At 34.7% G+C, this 18,596-nt stretch overlaps 1 protein-coding gene across 3 annotated transcripts in view; it reads left to right on the top strand.

Moving 5' to 3' along the window:
- The window catches only part of CRMP (Collapsin Response Mediator Protein), a 38,741-nt gene that overhangs the window by 6,251 nt on the left and 13,894 nt on the right, over positions 1-18,596 (top strand). For all 3 annotated transcript variants that reach the window (XM_074172459.1, XM_074172460.1, XM_074172458.1), the window contains 2 exons: positions 4,511-4,790; positions 14,951-15,366. In XM_074172459.1, coding sequence (XP_074028560.1) covers positions 4,511-4,790; positions 14,951-15,366 — 696 coding nt within the window. The remainder of the gene's footprint in view (positions 1-4,510; positions 4,791-14,950; positions 15,367-18,596) is intronic.

The raw sequence follows: 18,596 nt of genomic DNA, 5'->3' as shown, positions 1-18,596 counted from the left end.
TTTGGTTTCGATGTCATAACCATATACCCATGGCGACGTTTTTGTTGGTGTCACAGCACCAATGTATTAAACCAATGGTGGAAACCATTGGTTTAATACATTATTTCAATTTTTTTTTACCTTGTAGCACTTTTTCGAAAAGGCAGTTTTTACCGGCAAAAATTTTGAGTAACAAAAGTAAGTTGTAATACCTGAGTATTCATGTCATTTTCAGGTACAAAAAATTCCTAAAATGAATGTTCAAAATGGCCTTCATTTACCGGAATACACATTCGGCACCATTTTGAAAATGAAAACCAAATTTTCTGGAAGGTCATAGGCTTCCGACGAAATCGATTTGCACTTTCAATGATCCGATGCATCAGTTGTCGTTCGCCGGATATTAAAAGAAAACACATCCCTTTTCATAAAACACTATAAGCAAAAGTGAATAGGGTTAAAATCTGGACTTCTGGGTGGCCAAGAAACAGGTACATCAGGGCCCATTCCAATCCAACGTCCAGTATACACACCGAAAAGATATTCCCCAACCTCGTCATCGAAATGCGCTGGAGCTCCATCTTGTAAATACCACGTAATTTACTTTATTCCTTAATTTAGCCTTTCCAAAGCTTCTGGTAAATCATTCTGTAAGAACTGTAAGTAATTTGCTTAAATCGTTTGTAACGAACACTGGTCTTTTAAAATTAATATTCACAATGCCTGTCCAAACAATGACTTCAAAAGTATTTTGGTGTTGATTTTTTTCTTTGCGTGAGGATTTTCTTTGGCCATATGTGAGCGTTATGAATATGAATAATGAAATTGATATTTCGATTGTTTTCCCTTAAGAACCAGTCGCAAAATCCCATTATTTTAAGATAATCTTCATCTAGTAATTCTTGAACGGTTAAGTGATAGGGATGAAGCTACTATTCCTTCAATCTTCTCCAAACCATCATGTGAGCAACATCTAGTTGAGCAGCTATTACCCTTGTACTGATATCAGGGTTTTCGTCGACAAATTCTAAAATCTCATCGTTTGTATCCATTTTTGGATTACCACTATTACCAGCAACTTGCGGTCTCAAAGTACTCGTCTTCTGTAAACGACGATCAATGGAAAGAAAGAAATGTATCCACTTGGGAAATAAATATCTGGATCTGAACATTGTCATCAATGATGTTGCAAACTGAAGCTTCCTTTATACTTTTTGTATATTTTGTAGTGGCGAGTATAACTCGGAAAGTGCATATCGATATTGATCACGATATTAGCGTTTACCTTAGAGAAAAACAGCTGATTGCCAGTTGAAATAATTCGAAATTTATTTTTCATTGTCAGAAGACCAACATGCCTGTAGGTTATAACCTACTAGTTGTTAATGATCCACTGAAGAATATGTTTATGGTGTAAAAAGTACCAACATATAATGGTTTCCTCTAACTACTCTAATGAACGTATTTCTGCGTTTTTATTCTGTTGAACGCCGACTGTTTTTCGGATATTTACATTCATTTGCATTAATGAGTTCATTCGAAGGGTACATTAATTCAAATAAAGCTGAAATTATTTCAAAATTTCTTAGCAGGTGATCGTCGAAGTAAGGAGAATAAATAAAGTTAATTACAGAATATCCGTTACGTCTATGTTATCACCAATTGTTCAGACCTACTAACATAATGAATCAACATTTGGAAAATAAATATGGTAGTCGACCCATTTTTAAACGAAGATAATATTTTTTGTCAACGATAAATGATAACATAAATAAAATCATCTAAATGGACAATTTGTGCAGGCCAGTCTCAACTCCCTACACTGTAGGTTAATGTACTGACACCTATCAGAAAACAACTACTCCCCTGGCTAATACCAGTAGGGGCGTTGGATTATATCCGACAGGCGTCTGTGCAGGATTCCCTATATACAGGGTGTTCCAGCTCCGTTATTATTGATGCTACGAATTCGGTTAAATGGGCAAACTAGTAGCATTTTTAATGGCCTTCTCGATGCCGAAAACAAAAAAAATTGACAGTCGCATTTTCAAAGTATTTCATAAAGTGATTATTTTTTTTCAAATGATACACCCTATATTTCATTATGCATTTCGATTCGTAAAAACATTGTCAACATCTTTCTTCCTAAAGTTGAAAATGAGCGACTTATGTGGAAATATTTATTTATTTCACTAGTACAAAAAATTTCTTTAGTGGCAATTCATCAACAAGAGGTTCAATATTTTGCCTTAAAGTTTCTAAATACCTAAGTGGGAGTGCCATTATAAACGAATGTATCAAGCAATAATGTCGATAAATCTGTCAAATACAGATCCCGACCTTGAGAGTTACAAACAAACATACATACGTACAAGCAGGTGAAGCTAACAAAAGCGTGTTAAAATAATAAAATAAAAACCTTTACGCTCTGTATTTCAAAGATGACTCTAGCAAAACATCAAGTATGCCACATTTTTTGAAAGGTAATTCTAAGCTCTATTGAAATAGGCAGAAATATATAGGGTGTCATTTAAAAAAATTGTTTTCCATCAATAACTATTGATAACATTTGAAAAATATTTTATTTCTGACCGGGATATTATAAGCTTATATCGTCATAGTTACGCTATCAATAAAGAGGGTCATAACTCCCTTGGGACATTATAGATTTTATAATTCCCTCTACCTTTCACAAGTAAAAATAAATAGAAATGAAAACTGAACCATATTTTATTTATTCACGTCATTACAAATAATAAATGTACAATTTTGAAATGTTCCCTGAAAATTACTTCCGCCACTGGAAACAATTTCTTCTTTTGTATGGCTGGAGCTTCTGTTCACTACAGTCGAGGTCCCTGCCTCTTCTGATGACAAAGTAGACAACATACGCGCCGTTTTATTTCTCAATTCGATGCTATCCTCCAAATACCCCTCCGCCACCGTGGAACTTTTCCAACCTCCGTGTCTTTTTAAGTTAGTCATAGTTGCTCCTGCATTGGCTAGAGCAGTAGCAGAAGTGCGACGAAGGCAATGTCCCGTATAGGAAGATGAGTTTGGCAATCCTAAATACATTGCGATTTTGCTGGGGATTTTCCCAAACATGTTTTTTCCAATTGGCTGAGATGCTCAAAAAAAATCGTTCAATACCTTTAGGACGCAAAGACATATAAAGTCTTAATAAAGGCAAAGCGGAGAACTCTTTTTCATCCACAACTGTAAATTTCTTCGATACACCAGTTTTACTTTCCGGTACGTTCACTACCATAACGGAATCCCGGTCCTCTATATCCGATATCTTCATATTCAAAAGTTCCTGACTTCTGCATCCTCCAAAATAACCCATAATCAAAACAACCTATAACAAAAAAAAAGGAAATAAATACACACAAAAAGGAAAATAAGAAAAAAATTACCTTATGCAATAAATGAATATCATTAGGAGCGTCCTTTAGGAATCTGATAACATCTTTAGGAGATAAAACAGCAGACTTTTTCGGCTTATAACTCTTACTCTTCCGTTTCAAAAAAGCCTGTAGTTCATTGAACTTGGTGATATCTCGTTTCTCATGTATAGTCACCATCGATTTTAGCATTGACCATTTAGTCCATAAAGAATTCGGACTATACGTTTCTGACTGAAACTAATAAACACAGTTACTACCAAATCTACCGAAAAACATAGAAAATTCCTTACCAGTTCTTGAAAATATGCCAGAAATACAGTTTCAGTGTCATCTTTTGGCATAACATTTTTCCGTGTCAGCCAGTCCAGATATATCTTGTATTCTTTTTGGTATACGGCTTCACTTTTCGATGGAATTAATGATTCTCTTGCTTGTTCAGCTTTTTTCAAAATATCCTCCATTATATTTGGGGTAGAAAACACGTTTTCACCGCAAACACAGCTTGATAACAAAGTTCTGTTTATGAACAAGTAACATAGCAACAACCTAGCAACAAGAAAACTCTACTATAATCAACGGTACCTGATTCAAATATACCGGGAAGGTAATGAATTGGTACATTTTTCCGTTTCAAAAATGAACAAAATTTTATTGAAATCGGTCAGAAATAAAATTATCTATGTACCACGGGAATTAATGAGCCTTAATAACCTCAGGCAATTGCTGTCCCTCGGGCCAGAGGCCCTCGGGACGCAAACTTTGCCATCGGTAATTAAGGCCCTCCTAATTCCCTTGATACATAAATAACTATTTTTTCACCGTTGAATTCTACGTGAAAAACTGCTTTGGAAATGTTTTCATAGAAACAAGAAATTTTTGACAGGAAAAAGTTACAGCAATTTTTCGAAAATGCACATGTAACTGAGGAGCGATGATATACCTATATCGATATGTCGTTTCCACCATTGAGTTTGTCATAAAAAGTTTGACTCTCAGACACAGCCATCGGTTTTCATCTATCTAGTTTGAAAACAGAAGTTTCCGTTCAAAAGTATCCAATTTGGCCCAATCTGTCGTACACAATTGTATCAAGTACAATGATTTATTGAACGTTTTTCTTTCAGAGCTCCCAGAATCGCTTGGTCATTAAAAATGGCACCATCGTGAATGAGGATGGCCAAACCAATGAAGACGTCTACATTGAAGATGGCATTATTAAACAAATTGGTAAAAATCTCATCATCCCAGGAGGAACCCGAGTAATCGATGCCAAGGGAAGATTCGTCCTTCCTGGAGGTATCGACCCCCACACTCATTTTGATTTCGAATTTATGGGAACAAGAACTGTCGATGACTTTTATCACGGGAGTAAAGCTGCCATTGCTGGAGCAACAACAATGATCAGTAAGTTGAATGTATTTTTTATGTTAACTTCATAGAAGTGGAATTTCTTATTTATTTCTAAGATAAATCCTTTTATTGACGACAAATACAATAAGATCCTATTTTATTTGGTACAGGTATAAGAAATAATAAGAATGAACAGATTTTTCATACAGGAATGTTAGCAACGGATTTACAAAAAATTAATAATAGCACAACTTTGAGATGTATCTGTATCTGTAGAGTAGGGAGGGTGAGTGTAAGCCCACGCACTTAGGCCACATGTGACCCATTGTACATCCTCCCGAGGAGTTGTCCATTCTGTCCTTTCCAGGAAGGTGGACAGGTCGCTGGAAGACATCTCCTTTATATCGGCAGGTATAGGCCAAGACTCTTATTGACGATAACTCCGGGCACTCGCACAGGACATGCCTGACAGTCTCATCTTCCTGTTCACACATCCTGCATAGAGGTGTGTCCACTAGCCCCATATTATGTAGGTGTTTCCTTAGCTGACAGTGGCCAGTCAGAAATCCTACTGTAAGGCGTAGATTTTTCCTGGTCATCGCCAGATATTTCTTCGGCGCCAGCTTCCCAGGGTCGCCCAAGGTGATCCTGGCAAGATTACATCCTTTGATTTCATCCCATCTCTTTAAAAATTGAGCATGGGTGTAACATTTGACTAGTTCCGCAATTGTCGAAGTCATCAGGCCGTGGGTGCCACTTGGTCCTAAAATTCTTAGTCCAGCCGCTTCCTTGGCTTAAGAATCGGCAATGCGATTACCTTTACTCCTGTCGTGCCCTTTAACCCACCTCAGGATAATGTTATTATCTACCGAGGCTTTGGCTAAATCTTGGTGGCACTCTAGTGCTAGCCCTGAAGTAACACGGTGTCTGTTCAAGGCTAATAGGGCTTTGAGATGTATAACCATTGTTTAATAAAACAGTTGGATAAGTTATAAACTTGAATGCCACATTTCAAGACATTATTATTGCAAGAATGACTTAGATTTTTAAATTTTTTCGAATTATATGGTTGATTTTGAAATATAACACGAAATATAACTAGAGAACTACCGTAATAAAAAATATGAATATATTTGCTCATTTGTATTTTTGCACATATACATATTTTCATGCAGATCATAAACACTTACATCCCAATATCCACAATAATATACATAATTAACGGCGCCTTCATTAATTTATGAAATTTCAATAACACTGAAGCTAAAAGAATGTTTACATTAATAAGCTTAATACTTATCAGTCCTAAAAACCATTAAAGATACTACCTGTGCTAAAAAGTATCTGGCCTAACACATAGATGGCGCTAGTCTTATTGCATTTACCACTTTTTCAGTTAGTACTAACCTTCAAAAGAAAGGTGTTGACATTTCATTATATTCTAGTCATAAGTTTGTGAGTTATTGTGCTAAAAGTGACACTGCTTTTGTTATTTTCAAAACAATGGATCAAAAACAATTTCGTGTTTAAATTTTACATTGCTTCTTTATGAGAAAAAAACCGTTCAAGCGAAGCAATGGCTTGAAATGTGTTATAAGGACTCCGCTCCATCAGAAACGCTGACTTGTATACGTGGTCGTAGAGACACCGATGATGCAGAACGCAGTGGACGTCCAAATGAAACAGTAACACCAGAAATCATATAAAAAAATACACAAAATCGTTTTGAATGATCGAAAAGTGAAGTTGCGTGAGTTAGCTGATATTATAAGGATATCAAAAGAACATATTGGGTTTTTATTGCATGAGCATTTGACTATGGGAAAGCTCTGTTCAAAGTGGGTGCCGCGCGAGCTTACTGTTGACCAAAAACAAGAACGTCTTGAAGATTATGGGCAGTGTTTGGCCATGTTTCTATCAGGAGTGTATAAGCTGACTTGTGGCTCTTGCCCAAAACTGTATATGGGCCAAACAGAGAGAACCTTTTTCCAAAGAATTGAAGAGGATAGAAGTAGTTTTGTAAATAGAAAGACCAATTCCACATTTGCAAACCACTTTTAGCAGAAGGACATGAGTTGAATCATGAGTACTACGTGTTACATTTAGAAGAGAAGAGTTTGAAACTCAATCTTCTGGAATGTTTAGAAATCAATAGATTCCAGAATTCGGGTAATTTACGGAATGATCAGTTAGAATTGAATAACTCCCCGGTACTAAATATTTTTCAAACGTGTAAATAAGCTCAGGTAATTTAATTCATTACAAACTTAGGTAAAACTCGGGTACTTGAAATGTAAGTACTTCAAATTTTAAAATTAGGTATATTAAGCATTGAATATGTAGAATATAATTAGTAAAGACACGCCTGAAGACGCCATTGTATGGCGAAACACGTATTGCGGTTTTGTAAAATTGTTTAGTGAAAATCTCACAAAATGTTTTTTGAATATGTTTTGAGTATGCCAAGTCATCGCCAATCCCAGGTTAAGTACCAGAGGTTTATCATCAATGGCCGGAATAAGCCATATGAGCAAAATCCCGAGCTGCTTTATAACATCTGTTTTTCGGACGAAAGCTCATTTTACTTAAATGGTTGCGTGAACCGTCAGAATTGCCGGAATTGGTCGGATGAAAACCCAAGACAATACGCAGAAACACACACCCAACATCCCCAAAAGTTGAATGTCTTGGCCGGAATATTAGGCAATCATATTATAGGTCCATTTTTCATTGATGGGAATTTAACCGGTGATTATTATTTACAACTTCTTGAAGAGGCAATACAACCTGGTATAGTTGAAATAATTGCACAGGATCCAAGATGTCAAGATGAATTTATTCATTTTCAACAAGACGGTGCACCACCCCATTATGCCCAGCAGGTTCGAAATTTTTTGAATAATCATTTTGAAGGACAATTGAAGGGCCAATTGTATGGCCATCACAATCACCAGATTTAACACCGCTGGACTACTTTTGGTGGAGATATTTAAAGTCTAAAGTTTATGCTACACAGTCAGTCAATTTGGATGAATTACGTCGTAGAATTATTGTTGAATGCCGAGCTATAACTCCTGAGATGTTGAATAATTTAAGAGCAAAATTCGAACATGGAGCTTGGAGCAAAATGGCGCACATTTTGAACATTTGCTCTAAATTTTCTATGTGAGTTATCCTTATTGGGATTTATTAACCCTAAAACAGTTTTTTAAACTTTTCTGTGTCATCAGCATTCAAGGAAATCAGCAGGTTGTATTCGTTGTGTAGGTAAGTTTTTAGTATGATTCACTTTTTTATCAGAAGCATAAAATATCCACGTCAAAAGGCAACCTTCATAAGGAGGTGCCACTCAAATTACCTAAAATGTAAGGGTGGTAACCAACGCCATCTCCCGAAAAAATCTCCTCGTAATAAACAAATAATTCTTACTTTTTTACGAAATCAAATGGACACGTATTAACAGGTTGTCATAAAAAGCAAAAAATTTTTTTTAATGAAAGTTCTGAACGTAAATTATACCTTAAAAACAATTTGATTTATTTCAAAAAGAGTTGAACTCAATAAAAATACCTTTAAATCTTCAAATTATCTCGAAAACTAATCGTTACAAAAATGTTCTTTTAACAGAGATGTAAAGGTATTCGAAAGACCTTTAAAACAAGGTGCCACTCGACCTACTTTCCCTATCTAAATAAGGGCCGTCGGACGCACCCCTCCGAGGGGGTGCGTACTACAAAAAATCTGATTGGTCTGAAAGGTGTCCTCCTTCAATTAGAAATCGACGTGTCCGAGCTTTTTTTTAAAAATCTTACTTTTTACATTCAAAAACGGCTCTGTTAAGTAAATAGATCTTCGCTCAATATTGTTTTTCGAATTCCACTTTTGAACAAATATTCCAGACAAAGTAAAATCGGATGATATATCAACAGAAGTCATGTCTGATGTACTCGAACTTTCACTGTCCTCGGGGGAACTTAGTCGTAAATTTTTCCACTACTTTTTGTATTTTCTAATTCTTAAGAACGATTTCTTTTTCGGTGGTATATAATATTTACGTTCTGTGTGGCTTTTGATCTTCGAAAAACCTGTTTATTAACTTGAATTCCAACATCAAAGGTATTTTCCTGTGTACCGGCTTCATCAGACATGCTTTGATTTTCAGCGATATCTTCGTTACAAGTATTTAACAAAATTTGTTTTTCCTTTTTATGAACAAACGGTGGAGCTTTAGATGTATGGGCCGTCAGTCTATCAATCAGGCAATCAAATATATGCGAAATTACGTCTGGTTTCAATATAATTTTTCCCACTTTCATAGTTTTGATAAACATGTAATTTTCTAAGTCTTTTTCAACCTAAAATTCAAAGTAGTGCTCAGAGTGAACTATAATTTTTTTATTAATCATTATCATTCATATTTACATTAAAATGATCTTCGCAAAAAAAATTGCGTCCCCTTGGCAGATAGGTACAAAGTCGGCCATCCGCATAGCGCGCTGCCATAACTTTCGCGATTTTAAGTTACTTGACAGTGAAATAAAAATTTTGTCTGGTGCAGTTACCGAATAATTCTTGCTTTCTATCCTTATTCATATTCACGCAGTTGACACCCTGTGCAGTAAACAACACACAACTTGCTTTCTACGACTTTAGAACACATATTTCGCTTATCCGCCAGCACTCCCTTGTCGCCGAGTCGACTGATGTGACGTCAAGCTTGACCACGCCCCGTTTCGGTAAACGCCACTTTCAACTATTAATTTGATGGGTAAGATAAAGAGTGAAAATTTACATTTTTTGCAGATGTACTATTTGAAACATAAACTTACAAATAATGAAATTAAAAAAATTTGTTAAATGAGCCCATTGTTTATACATGAAGAAATCTTTTAATGCTTCATTGTATCAGACATTCCCGGAAATGGAGTTATATTTTTGGAAGCAAATAATCATTCTTGAAAACATGCTTTCATGCTCTTCAGAAACACCCTCTTCAAAGAGTTTCTATTTATAGACTCTAAGCTATTAAAATTTCCCTATATTTAATGGGATTTCATGTTTTTTCAGTTTGGTATGCTTGCTACTGATGATGAGTGTCGATGTACTGTGTGTTCAAGCAGTAGTCATATAACTTCAAATGAAATGTGGTCCAATCTTTTGTCTTTCTTTCTATATCACTTCATTTTTCTTGTCAAACTATGTAGGTACATTCAATTTTTTTTTAACAATTAGAATCTTTTTTGTTAATTCATTGATGAATAAGTGAAAGGAATGATATACATATTAAAAATTTGAGTCGAATTGAGCAACTTCAAAATGAATTCTTTGAAAAAACGTATAGATCATGCACAGATGTTTCTTTCAGATACAAAATTCATCCGAAACAACTACTTTCACGTAAATATTGAACTACACAAATGAAAAATTTCTTTCTATACAAGAGACACTTTATTGTGATAGCTTTTTCAGGCTTTTATAGATACACGAAAGTCTTACAATAACGTTATGGATTTTCAACATCGGCCGATGAATTTCTTTCGAAACAACTACTTTCATATAAATATTTAAGTATACGACTGAAAAATAACTATTAGGTCGATGAAGTCGATAAAGGCCATTTTTGTCTGGTCCTGATTGGCGAAGGTTCTACTCTTGAGAAAGTTATCGGAGTACTTGGAAAGATGATAGTTGGTTGGCAGGAGGTCTGGGAGGTATTGTGGGTGAGGCAGAACTTTGTTCAATTTTCGGATGATGATTTCGTTGATTTCCTCACATTAGGACTCTGCTGTGATGGTTTGGCCCGGTTATAGAAAGTTATCAAATCAAAATATACTTTATTGTCAGATGATATCTTTTTATGTAGCTTTCCTGGGTTTTTCCAATATTGTTGTATCATCCGCGAATAGAGTAAAGCTGCCAGATATATCTGTCATAGTCAAATCATTAATATACAACAAAAACAGACCTGGACCCAACACAGAACCCTGTGGCACACCAGATGTGATTGCCCTGCTTTCTGAGAGTTCCGATGTTCTTACCATTTGACTTCGGCCTGAGAGGTACGATTCAAACCAATTGTATGTCACTCCTCTAAATCACACCAGCCGATGATCACCATACAGTAACCATGGTCTTTCTTGGTGGGTTTTCGCCTTTGGAAAGTATCTGGGTGGCTCATCGATGTTCAACCACTGTCCTGAACGCCTTCTGTTGTCATAGAGCATCCACTTTTCATCAAAGGTGACAATTTCTATCGATCATTCAAACTTTGGGGTACCCATTTTTCGAGCTTTTCAACTATTCCAATACGTTTTGAACAATCAAAAACCGCATGGGAGCTGACCTTAATTTCTTCCGCCATCCCACTCACCGATTGTGATGGGTCAGTATCCACCAGGGTCCTCAAATCATAGTCCTGGATTACTGTAGGTCAACCACGGTGCTCATCTTCGAGGCTAAAATCTCCGGAATGAACAGTCGAACAGTGCGTTCATTAACCAGCGTGCTGGCGTTAACTAGGCAAATGACTGGTTAATTTTTTGGGCTGTCACTGCAGCACTTTGGTTCAATTTGAATTCGTAGAGAAAAATTGCCCGAAAATCGCCTTACGACATCATATAGTACTAAGCTGAAAGAGGCAAAAAATTAAAATTTGGAAAAAATGTACAGCATCAATGTATAGAGTTAAAAATTTTCTATCGATCAGTATATACGACACAGTAGAATAATTATTTATTGAGATATGGAGCTACAAAAACACATGAAACTGAAATGGATAAAATTTCTCAAACGCTTTTTCCACGAAAACTTATCTTTCCTGAAAAATGTTCCATTTTCAATTTGAACAAAATTCCTATGGCTGGGATTGAATCAATTAACCGTATGAATGTTTTTATGACTTGTCATCGTGACAAGTCACCATTAAAGTTCCATGTAAATGAAATTTGTTATCTATATTCTTTCATATATTACTTTGTGTTCCTATATATCTTGTGATGCACTGTTTGAAAGTAAATGTAGTAAATGAATATTACTCGAATTTCTTCCCAACACCAAATCGTTATACCATACAGGTGTGGTACACGGTACACATGTATGGTGTACCTATATAGTATAAATAGGGTTAGCCAGCAAGTTTTTCCAGTTTAATCTTCCTCTTGAAGATGATCACTTGGTGATCGAAACACATGTCGAGGTGTTAAAAATAACGGTTTGACGTTGTGATAAAACTCCAGTATTATTCCTGTATATCTGTTTCAGTTCCATAACGAATGTTTGGAGTACAAACTGAATAAGAAAAAGCTATTTTCGTGTTTACACGAGACAAGTTGTTTGGAAGGAAATTTCTTTTTGTGTAATGGTCATGTGAAAGTAGTTGTTTCGAAAGAGCTTTTTTTAAGTTTGTATCTGAAAAAGTAAGTTCAGCAGAGATTCTCTTAGACAATTTATTTCCTGTATTGTGGTTAATATTATACCATTATAATCTTGTTGAAGTCATACTTTTTATTGAAATAAAATCACAGTCTCCAAAGGATTCAGTGAGAGGGTTGTATCATGGGGAGTCATACAACGAAAACTTTTTTCTTTCTTTTGACTAAGTAATGTATAGGTAATATATGTCAACTTAATCACTAAGTAAAAACCTGCAAAAGAAATTCAAAGTTGTGTTTATTCAAAATCTTATTGAGTATACCCATTACAGTGCAGTTATACTGCATCTGAGGATAACATTTACAAAAAATGTAAAAAAACAATGTCATATTATTTTGCAGACTGTCAATAATTGAATTTTATCAATTTTAGTTCAAAACAGGTCACTTTTTATCATACCATTGGATACAAATTTTCGATTATTTCTGATTTATTTTAATGTTTATGATATTTTGAAAATAATAATGATGACAGAAGAAACAACACAATAAATGAAAAGAACATTGTGAAATCCATTCTCTCAATTTTAATGTCCTCTCTTTTGTTTCTATTTCCAATCAATACTAAGTCTGAATCATCAGCTGGTAGAATTTCATTATGTTGTCTTTTTTGGTTGATGATTTTCATATATAACTCATACCCAGGCTGTATATACCGGAGTCTGATTCTTATATTATATAGATATACAGTGCGTCCATAAATTCATCATGAGATAAGTACATTGTTATTGGAGATTGGCAAAACATTTCATTATCCTGACGATTTTTGCGTATGTGATTGTATTTATTTATACAGTGCATTTCTTTAATATCCCCCCTTTTATTTTTTGAACAGGTCAACTCAAAAAATCTGAAATTTGGGACAATGAAATTAATGCATGAATACTTTATTTTGAAGTAAAATTGACAGACGAAACTTTCAAGATGGCGACTGGGCGCCATCTGGGGAAAAAATTAAATGGAAAGGGGGGTTTTGTGACACATCTTTTCGAAGCTCCTGACGAATGCTTCACAACCCTAGAATATAACGTCAATATCTTCAACTACTACAAAATGGCGTAACTTTTAATAATTGCCTGAATACATTGACATTCAACTACATAATATGAGGTAATAAGCTTGAGGTCAGTTCAGAAGATGCTCGAAATGGTAGCCTTGAACTTCTTGATATATGAACAGCCTATCCGATATTTCACGCCAAACATTTTCGAACGCAGTAACGTCAATATCTCTACAAATATTTATTATTCATCTGAGTCGTATATCCAATATTGAAGCAGGTTCAGTTTCGTATACCTTTTGTTCAAATAGCCCCATAAAAAAGTCCAAAGGTGTCAAAATCTCGCGAGCGGGCTGGCCATTCTGTAGAAACTCGACGGCTAATCCAACAACAGGGAAAAGTAGTATCCAAATAGTTTCTTACATGTCTGGAGTAATGTGCAGGTGCTCCATCTTGTTGGAATACAATATCCATATTGAATTCATTAGGATTCGCTTCGACGATTTCAGTGATGAGAGGGTCAACAGTAGTTTCCAGCATAATCAAATGTTAAAGTTTGATCAATAAATAGAGGTCCTACAATATTTTTTCTCAATATTCCTGTCCAAACGTTAATTTTTTCTGGATATTGGGTATGTGTTTCCCGGAAAACGTGAGGGTTGGTGTCACCTCAATAACGGCAATTTTGTTTCTGAACATTGCCATTTAAAAAAAGTACATTCGTCACTGAAACAAATATTGTGGAGATAGGTAGGATGCATTGCAATGGTTTCCGTCATGATTTCACAGAATTCTGTTCGTCGATCAGGGTCATCTTCAGTTATTTGGTGTACTATTTTAATTTTGTATGGATGATACCTATTCCTCTTCAAAAGTCTCCACACAGTAGAAGGAGACACCTTACAAACATTCGCGGCGGAATAAGTAGACTGTTCAGGATTCACTCCCATCTCCCCTTCAATTTTTTCTCCCTATAGACGAGAATTGACCATTTTAGAGATTGTTGACGTGGTACCTTTTTACTAGTAAAACCGAAAACTAAATGAGAATATTCTAACTGAACAATCATGTTCATTGTCGTACTGACATTTTTGTCGTTTTTATAGACAAAAAATAACTTAACAAACCTTATAGGTTTGTTGGAATTGCCTTATGGCAGTTAAAAAGGAATATTTCTAGAAATATCGATATTAATGTGTTTGTCTTCAGGAAATTATTAAATGCTCCGCCATTTTGTAGTAGGTGAAGATATTGACTTCATATTCTAGGGTTGTGAAGTATTTGTCAGGAGCTTCAAAATGATGTGTCACAAGACCCCCCTTTCCATAAATTTTTTTTTCTCAGATGGCGCCCAGTCGCCATCTTGAAAGATTCATCTGTCAATTTCACTTCAAAATAAAGTATTTATGCATTAATTTCATTACCCCAAATTTCAATTTTTTGAGCTGACCCGTTCAAAAAATAAAGGGGGGGGGGGGGCATTAAAGAAATGCACTGTATACTAGAGGACCCCTAAGTTACATACCACATACTAACTGAAATATTCAGTTTGTGGGGTATCTTTTGTTCATTCGTAATACCTATTGTATATATTTTCTGTATTTTACTTGAACGAATAAACTTTATTATCATTCAATTAATGATGAGTTTATGCTTTACTTTACAGACATGCTCTATAAAAACAAAGACAAAAATGAAAAGTTTCACAGTTTATTAGTGATACATTGCTTTACTTGAGAGTGAAGAAATTCAAATAAATTAATAAAATTTTCATTTGATTTCAGTTGATTTCGTGTTTCCCAAAGAAGGAGAGTCACTTCTGGACGCCTATCACGAATATCGCCAAAAGGCCGATGGTAAAGTTTGCTGCGACTATGCTTTGCATGTCTGCCTACCTCGCTGGTCAGAACAAATAAAGAAAGACATGGAAATTCTTTGTCGGGATTACGGCGTGAACTCGTTCAAGATGTTCATGGCCTATGATTTCATGCTGAACGACGGAGAACTGTACAGCGCTTTTGAACACTGCCATAAACTAGGAGCTTTAGCTCAGGTTCATGCCGAAAATGGATCGCTAATCGCAAAAAACGCTGAGAGGCTCTTGGCGAAAGGTATAACAGGTCCTGAGGGCCACGAAATGTCTAGACCAGAGGAGGTCGAAGCTGAAGCTGTGAACCGGGCTTGTGTTATTGCGAAACAGGTATTTTAGAGTTGTAGTAGTTCTATGTGCATGCTTGGGATAGTACTTTTGGCACCATTGATTTTCTTTTTGCCTTGAAGTTAGTATTCAAAAACTGCATTGATGGAAATATGTCGTCTGCATATATGATCAAGACTATAAAACTCAGTTGTTTCCTAAACTTTTGTATTAGATTCAAATCCAGTCGAAATAAAGTAGCCCATTATCAGAGTGGGGGTAAAAAAAGTCGATACCTCATTGCAAAGATGTCAAAAGAGTTTTGGAACCTAATATCACCAAGATCTTCAAGTTCTTTTGTGCACAACTACAACATATACTCGTTACTGCAAGTTTTTTCTTACCATTTCTTCAAAGTTTGGAAATGGTTTAATTTCTGTATGAATGATAATATATTTGAGTTCCAAAGACTTCAGTCTTTTTGTTATTTCAAAGCTTTGTTTACAACTGCAATTGTACTTTGAAATATAATAATTTCTCTCAAGGTTATCTTATTAGACATCTGTTTCTGTTTAAAATCTGTTTTTCAGTTAACCAGCTGTCGCACCTCTACGAACGACAACCCTCAGAAGTCGAAACTTGTGCGAGCTAAGGATTAACGATGTCTTACCTTTTAACGTGTGATTCCTACAAAGCAACTCTTTCCAACTCTGTCAAGAAGTGACCTCCACTTCAAAAGATATGAAAAATCTTCATAAATATATTCGTTCACTTTGCATAGACGACTGCACAAAGAGCAAAGCCAATAAATCAACTATCATACTATTTGCAGTGAAATCCACTTCCTTGAGTCGGTCTCCAATTCATTATCAATGAGAAAATGACTGAATCATTGAAATAATATGAATATACTACCCCACTCGCTCACTTTTATAATAGTTGTTGAGTAAAGTCACTTACTTTTATAATAGATATTGAGCAAAGACTAAAGAAGTTGATTGTAACAATCTTCAAAAAATTTAGGTAACACTCACTAGCATTTTTTGAGACTTGCCAATTTATATCTTCTAACCTCATCTCGAAACAGTAGATTCGGGAAACTAATGTAAACGTTTTTACCTTTCGAATTTTGGTTTGAAATTTTCAAAAACTTATTAGTTCGAGACTATAAGGAAGTTTATCATCTGTATATTATTTCTATCAGAAATATTGGAATTGTGTCAAAGAGTAAAACAAAATCCTGTCAGCTGTCTCTTATAAATTATAAGTTTCACAGAAGAATCTGCTATTTACCGTTCGTTCACTATTTGTTGAGAACACTAGTGCTGTCATCAGTTGAAATGTTTTCTATAGAAGTTTAAAATCCAATATAAATTAATTTTTTTGGTTATCACCGGAACTATGAATTTATTTCAATAGGCACCTTACCATCAGAATTGTTATGCAAATGCATCATGTTACTTCACTTTCTCAAACTTTACTAATATATTTTTCCTGACTTCAAAAAAAATGAACTCAAAATAACCTCAAACTAATCAAGTTTTGGATTATGTCATAAGACTTGGCAATGATTAACCCACATATTGAAACTTCCCAATAAAAAGTTTGTTATTAGGGCAATGTTCATTATAATTTTCATTGATGTTAGAAACATTACTTTGTTTCCAAGGTATAGTTTAATTTTTTTTTACTGAGACGCGTAGAAATTTTACGTTGGTTTCTCTGGAAAAAAGCAATGGGATCATTAAGAACTTTTCTCCTTTTTTCAAAGATTATTCAGAAACCAGATATCTTCATTCAAAATGGGTATATGTTTAAATTACCCGATTTTTTTGGTTATTTATCAATGCATGTATTGAAGACTGAGTTTGCCTGTATAAAAAACCTTGATGTTTGCCAATTTAGACAACATACTCTCTTCTGTTACTTAGATTCTCAAAATTGCATGAAGAGCATTTGGAATGTTCTAAAATGATAATTCATCACTATTTTATTATGTTTATTATTGCCCCAGAAACTTGATCCCTCGTTTCATATGTTTGATATACTTATATTTGACCATCCTATATATTTTCGCATGTAATTTCATCCACCATCAATTCCTCATTATGTTAAGGGAAACAAAACGACCACATAAAATTGGAGTTTGAGGTGGTATTCTTGAAAATTCTATTTTTGATTCTTCATTTCTTGAAGAAAATTTAACAGGCAAATTCTACCATTACACACTTGAGGGAACTATTGACTCACTTGTTATATGCTGAAAACTTGAATTGATGAAAAAGTTATTTAATTTTACAGGCAGATTTTCAGTGGGAAGAAGCTCTACCATATTATTTCATTTCATTCAACAGTAGTTGAACAAAATTGGCAGAAGCCTGAAAACCAGGGATCCTCTTGGTGCAGGCTAGTTTGCCAGTCACTTCCATTTTCTATGGTGCTAATAAAATCTATTGTGAAGCGAAACACGTGTTATCTGAAAATTTTGCCAATTTCAACACAAGAACAATGCATATCTATAATTGCATTGCAACTTACTTGCACTTGAAATATTTTTGCAACAATCTAGATTATTCTTGTAACATAATTTCTATATGCACTTTTTTGAGTGAACCCACCAAACTTTCAAATAACTGCTAGTCCAAATTCACCTTATAAAATGTAGTATTTTCCACTTTTTTGTGAAATTCATTGCTATCCCATAAGTTATTCTATTCCTTTGTCAAAACTATTAATTTTGAAACTTTCCATGCAGTTTTTTTTGGACAGGTATGCTATATATGTATACACTGTGTAAAAGCCAAATGGAATAAATTCATTATTTCGGTTACGGTACATATTTTAACAAAATCCCGAAACACGTCAAATTTAAATTATAATTTGACATACTTCAACGGGAAAATGCTATCCTTACCTTCAACCCCCGTCGAATGACGAGTACAACCCCCAATTGTTTAAATGTGAAGTATAGGCTTGTGATATATCGTTTGAAAGGTCTCTTCATTCTCTATTCAAAAATGTTATTGCTTTCAAGTTTATTGCAACAATTAAGATAAAATGAATTTGAAATCATGTGGTTACCGAAATTCGATAAAACACACCCAAAACTTATTGCAATATATGAGGTATTGATAATAAGAAAGTAAGCAAAAACCATAGCAATGTTCTTTTAAGATGGTATCCTTTAAAAAACTGTAAATAATTTACGTGGCAACGTTAGTCCAAAACGCCTTGTCAACGTGTTTTGTATGTTACAACATTAGTTGTCAGTATTTTAATTTAAGTTTAAAGTT

This window comes from Leptinotarsa decemlineata, unplaced genomic scaffold (assembly GCF_025532065.1).
Source record: "Leptinotarsa decemlineata unplaced genomic scaffold, Ldec_3_MD MMD2_tig00000133_RagTag_RagTag, whole genome shotgun sequence".
NCBI lineage: Eukaryota > Metazoa > Arthropoda > Insecta > Coleoptera > Chrysomelidae > Leptinotarsa > Leptinotarsa decemlineata.
The sequence above is the reverse complement of the archived record's forward strand: the minus strand, read 5'-3'. Positions and strand labels throughout refer to the sequence as shown.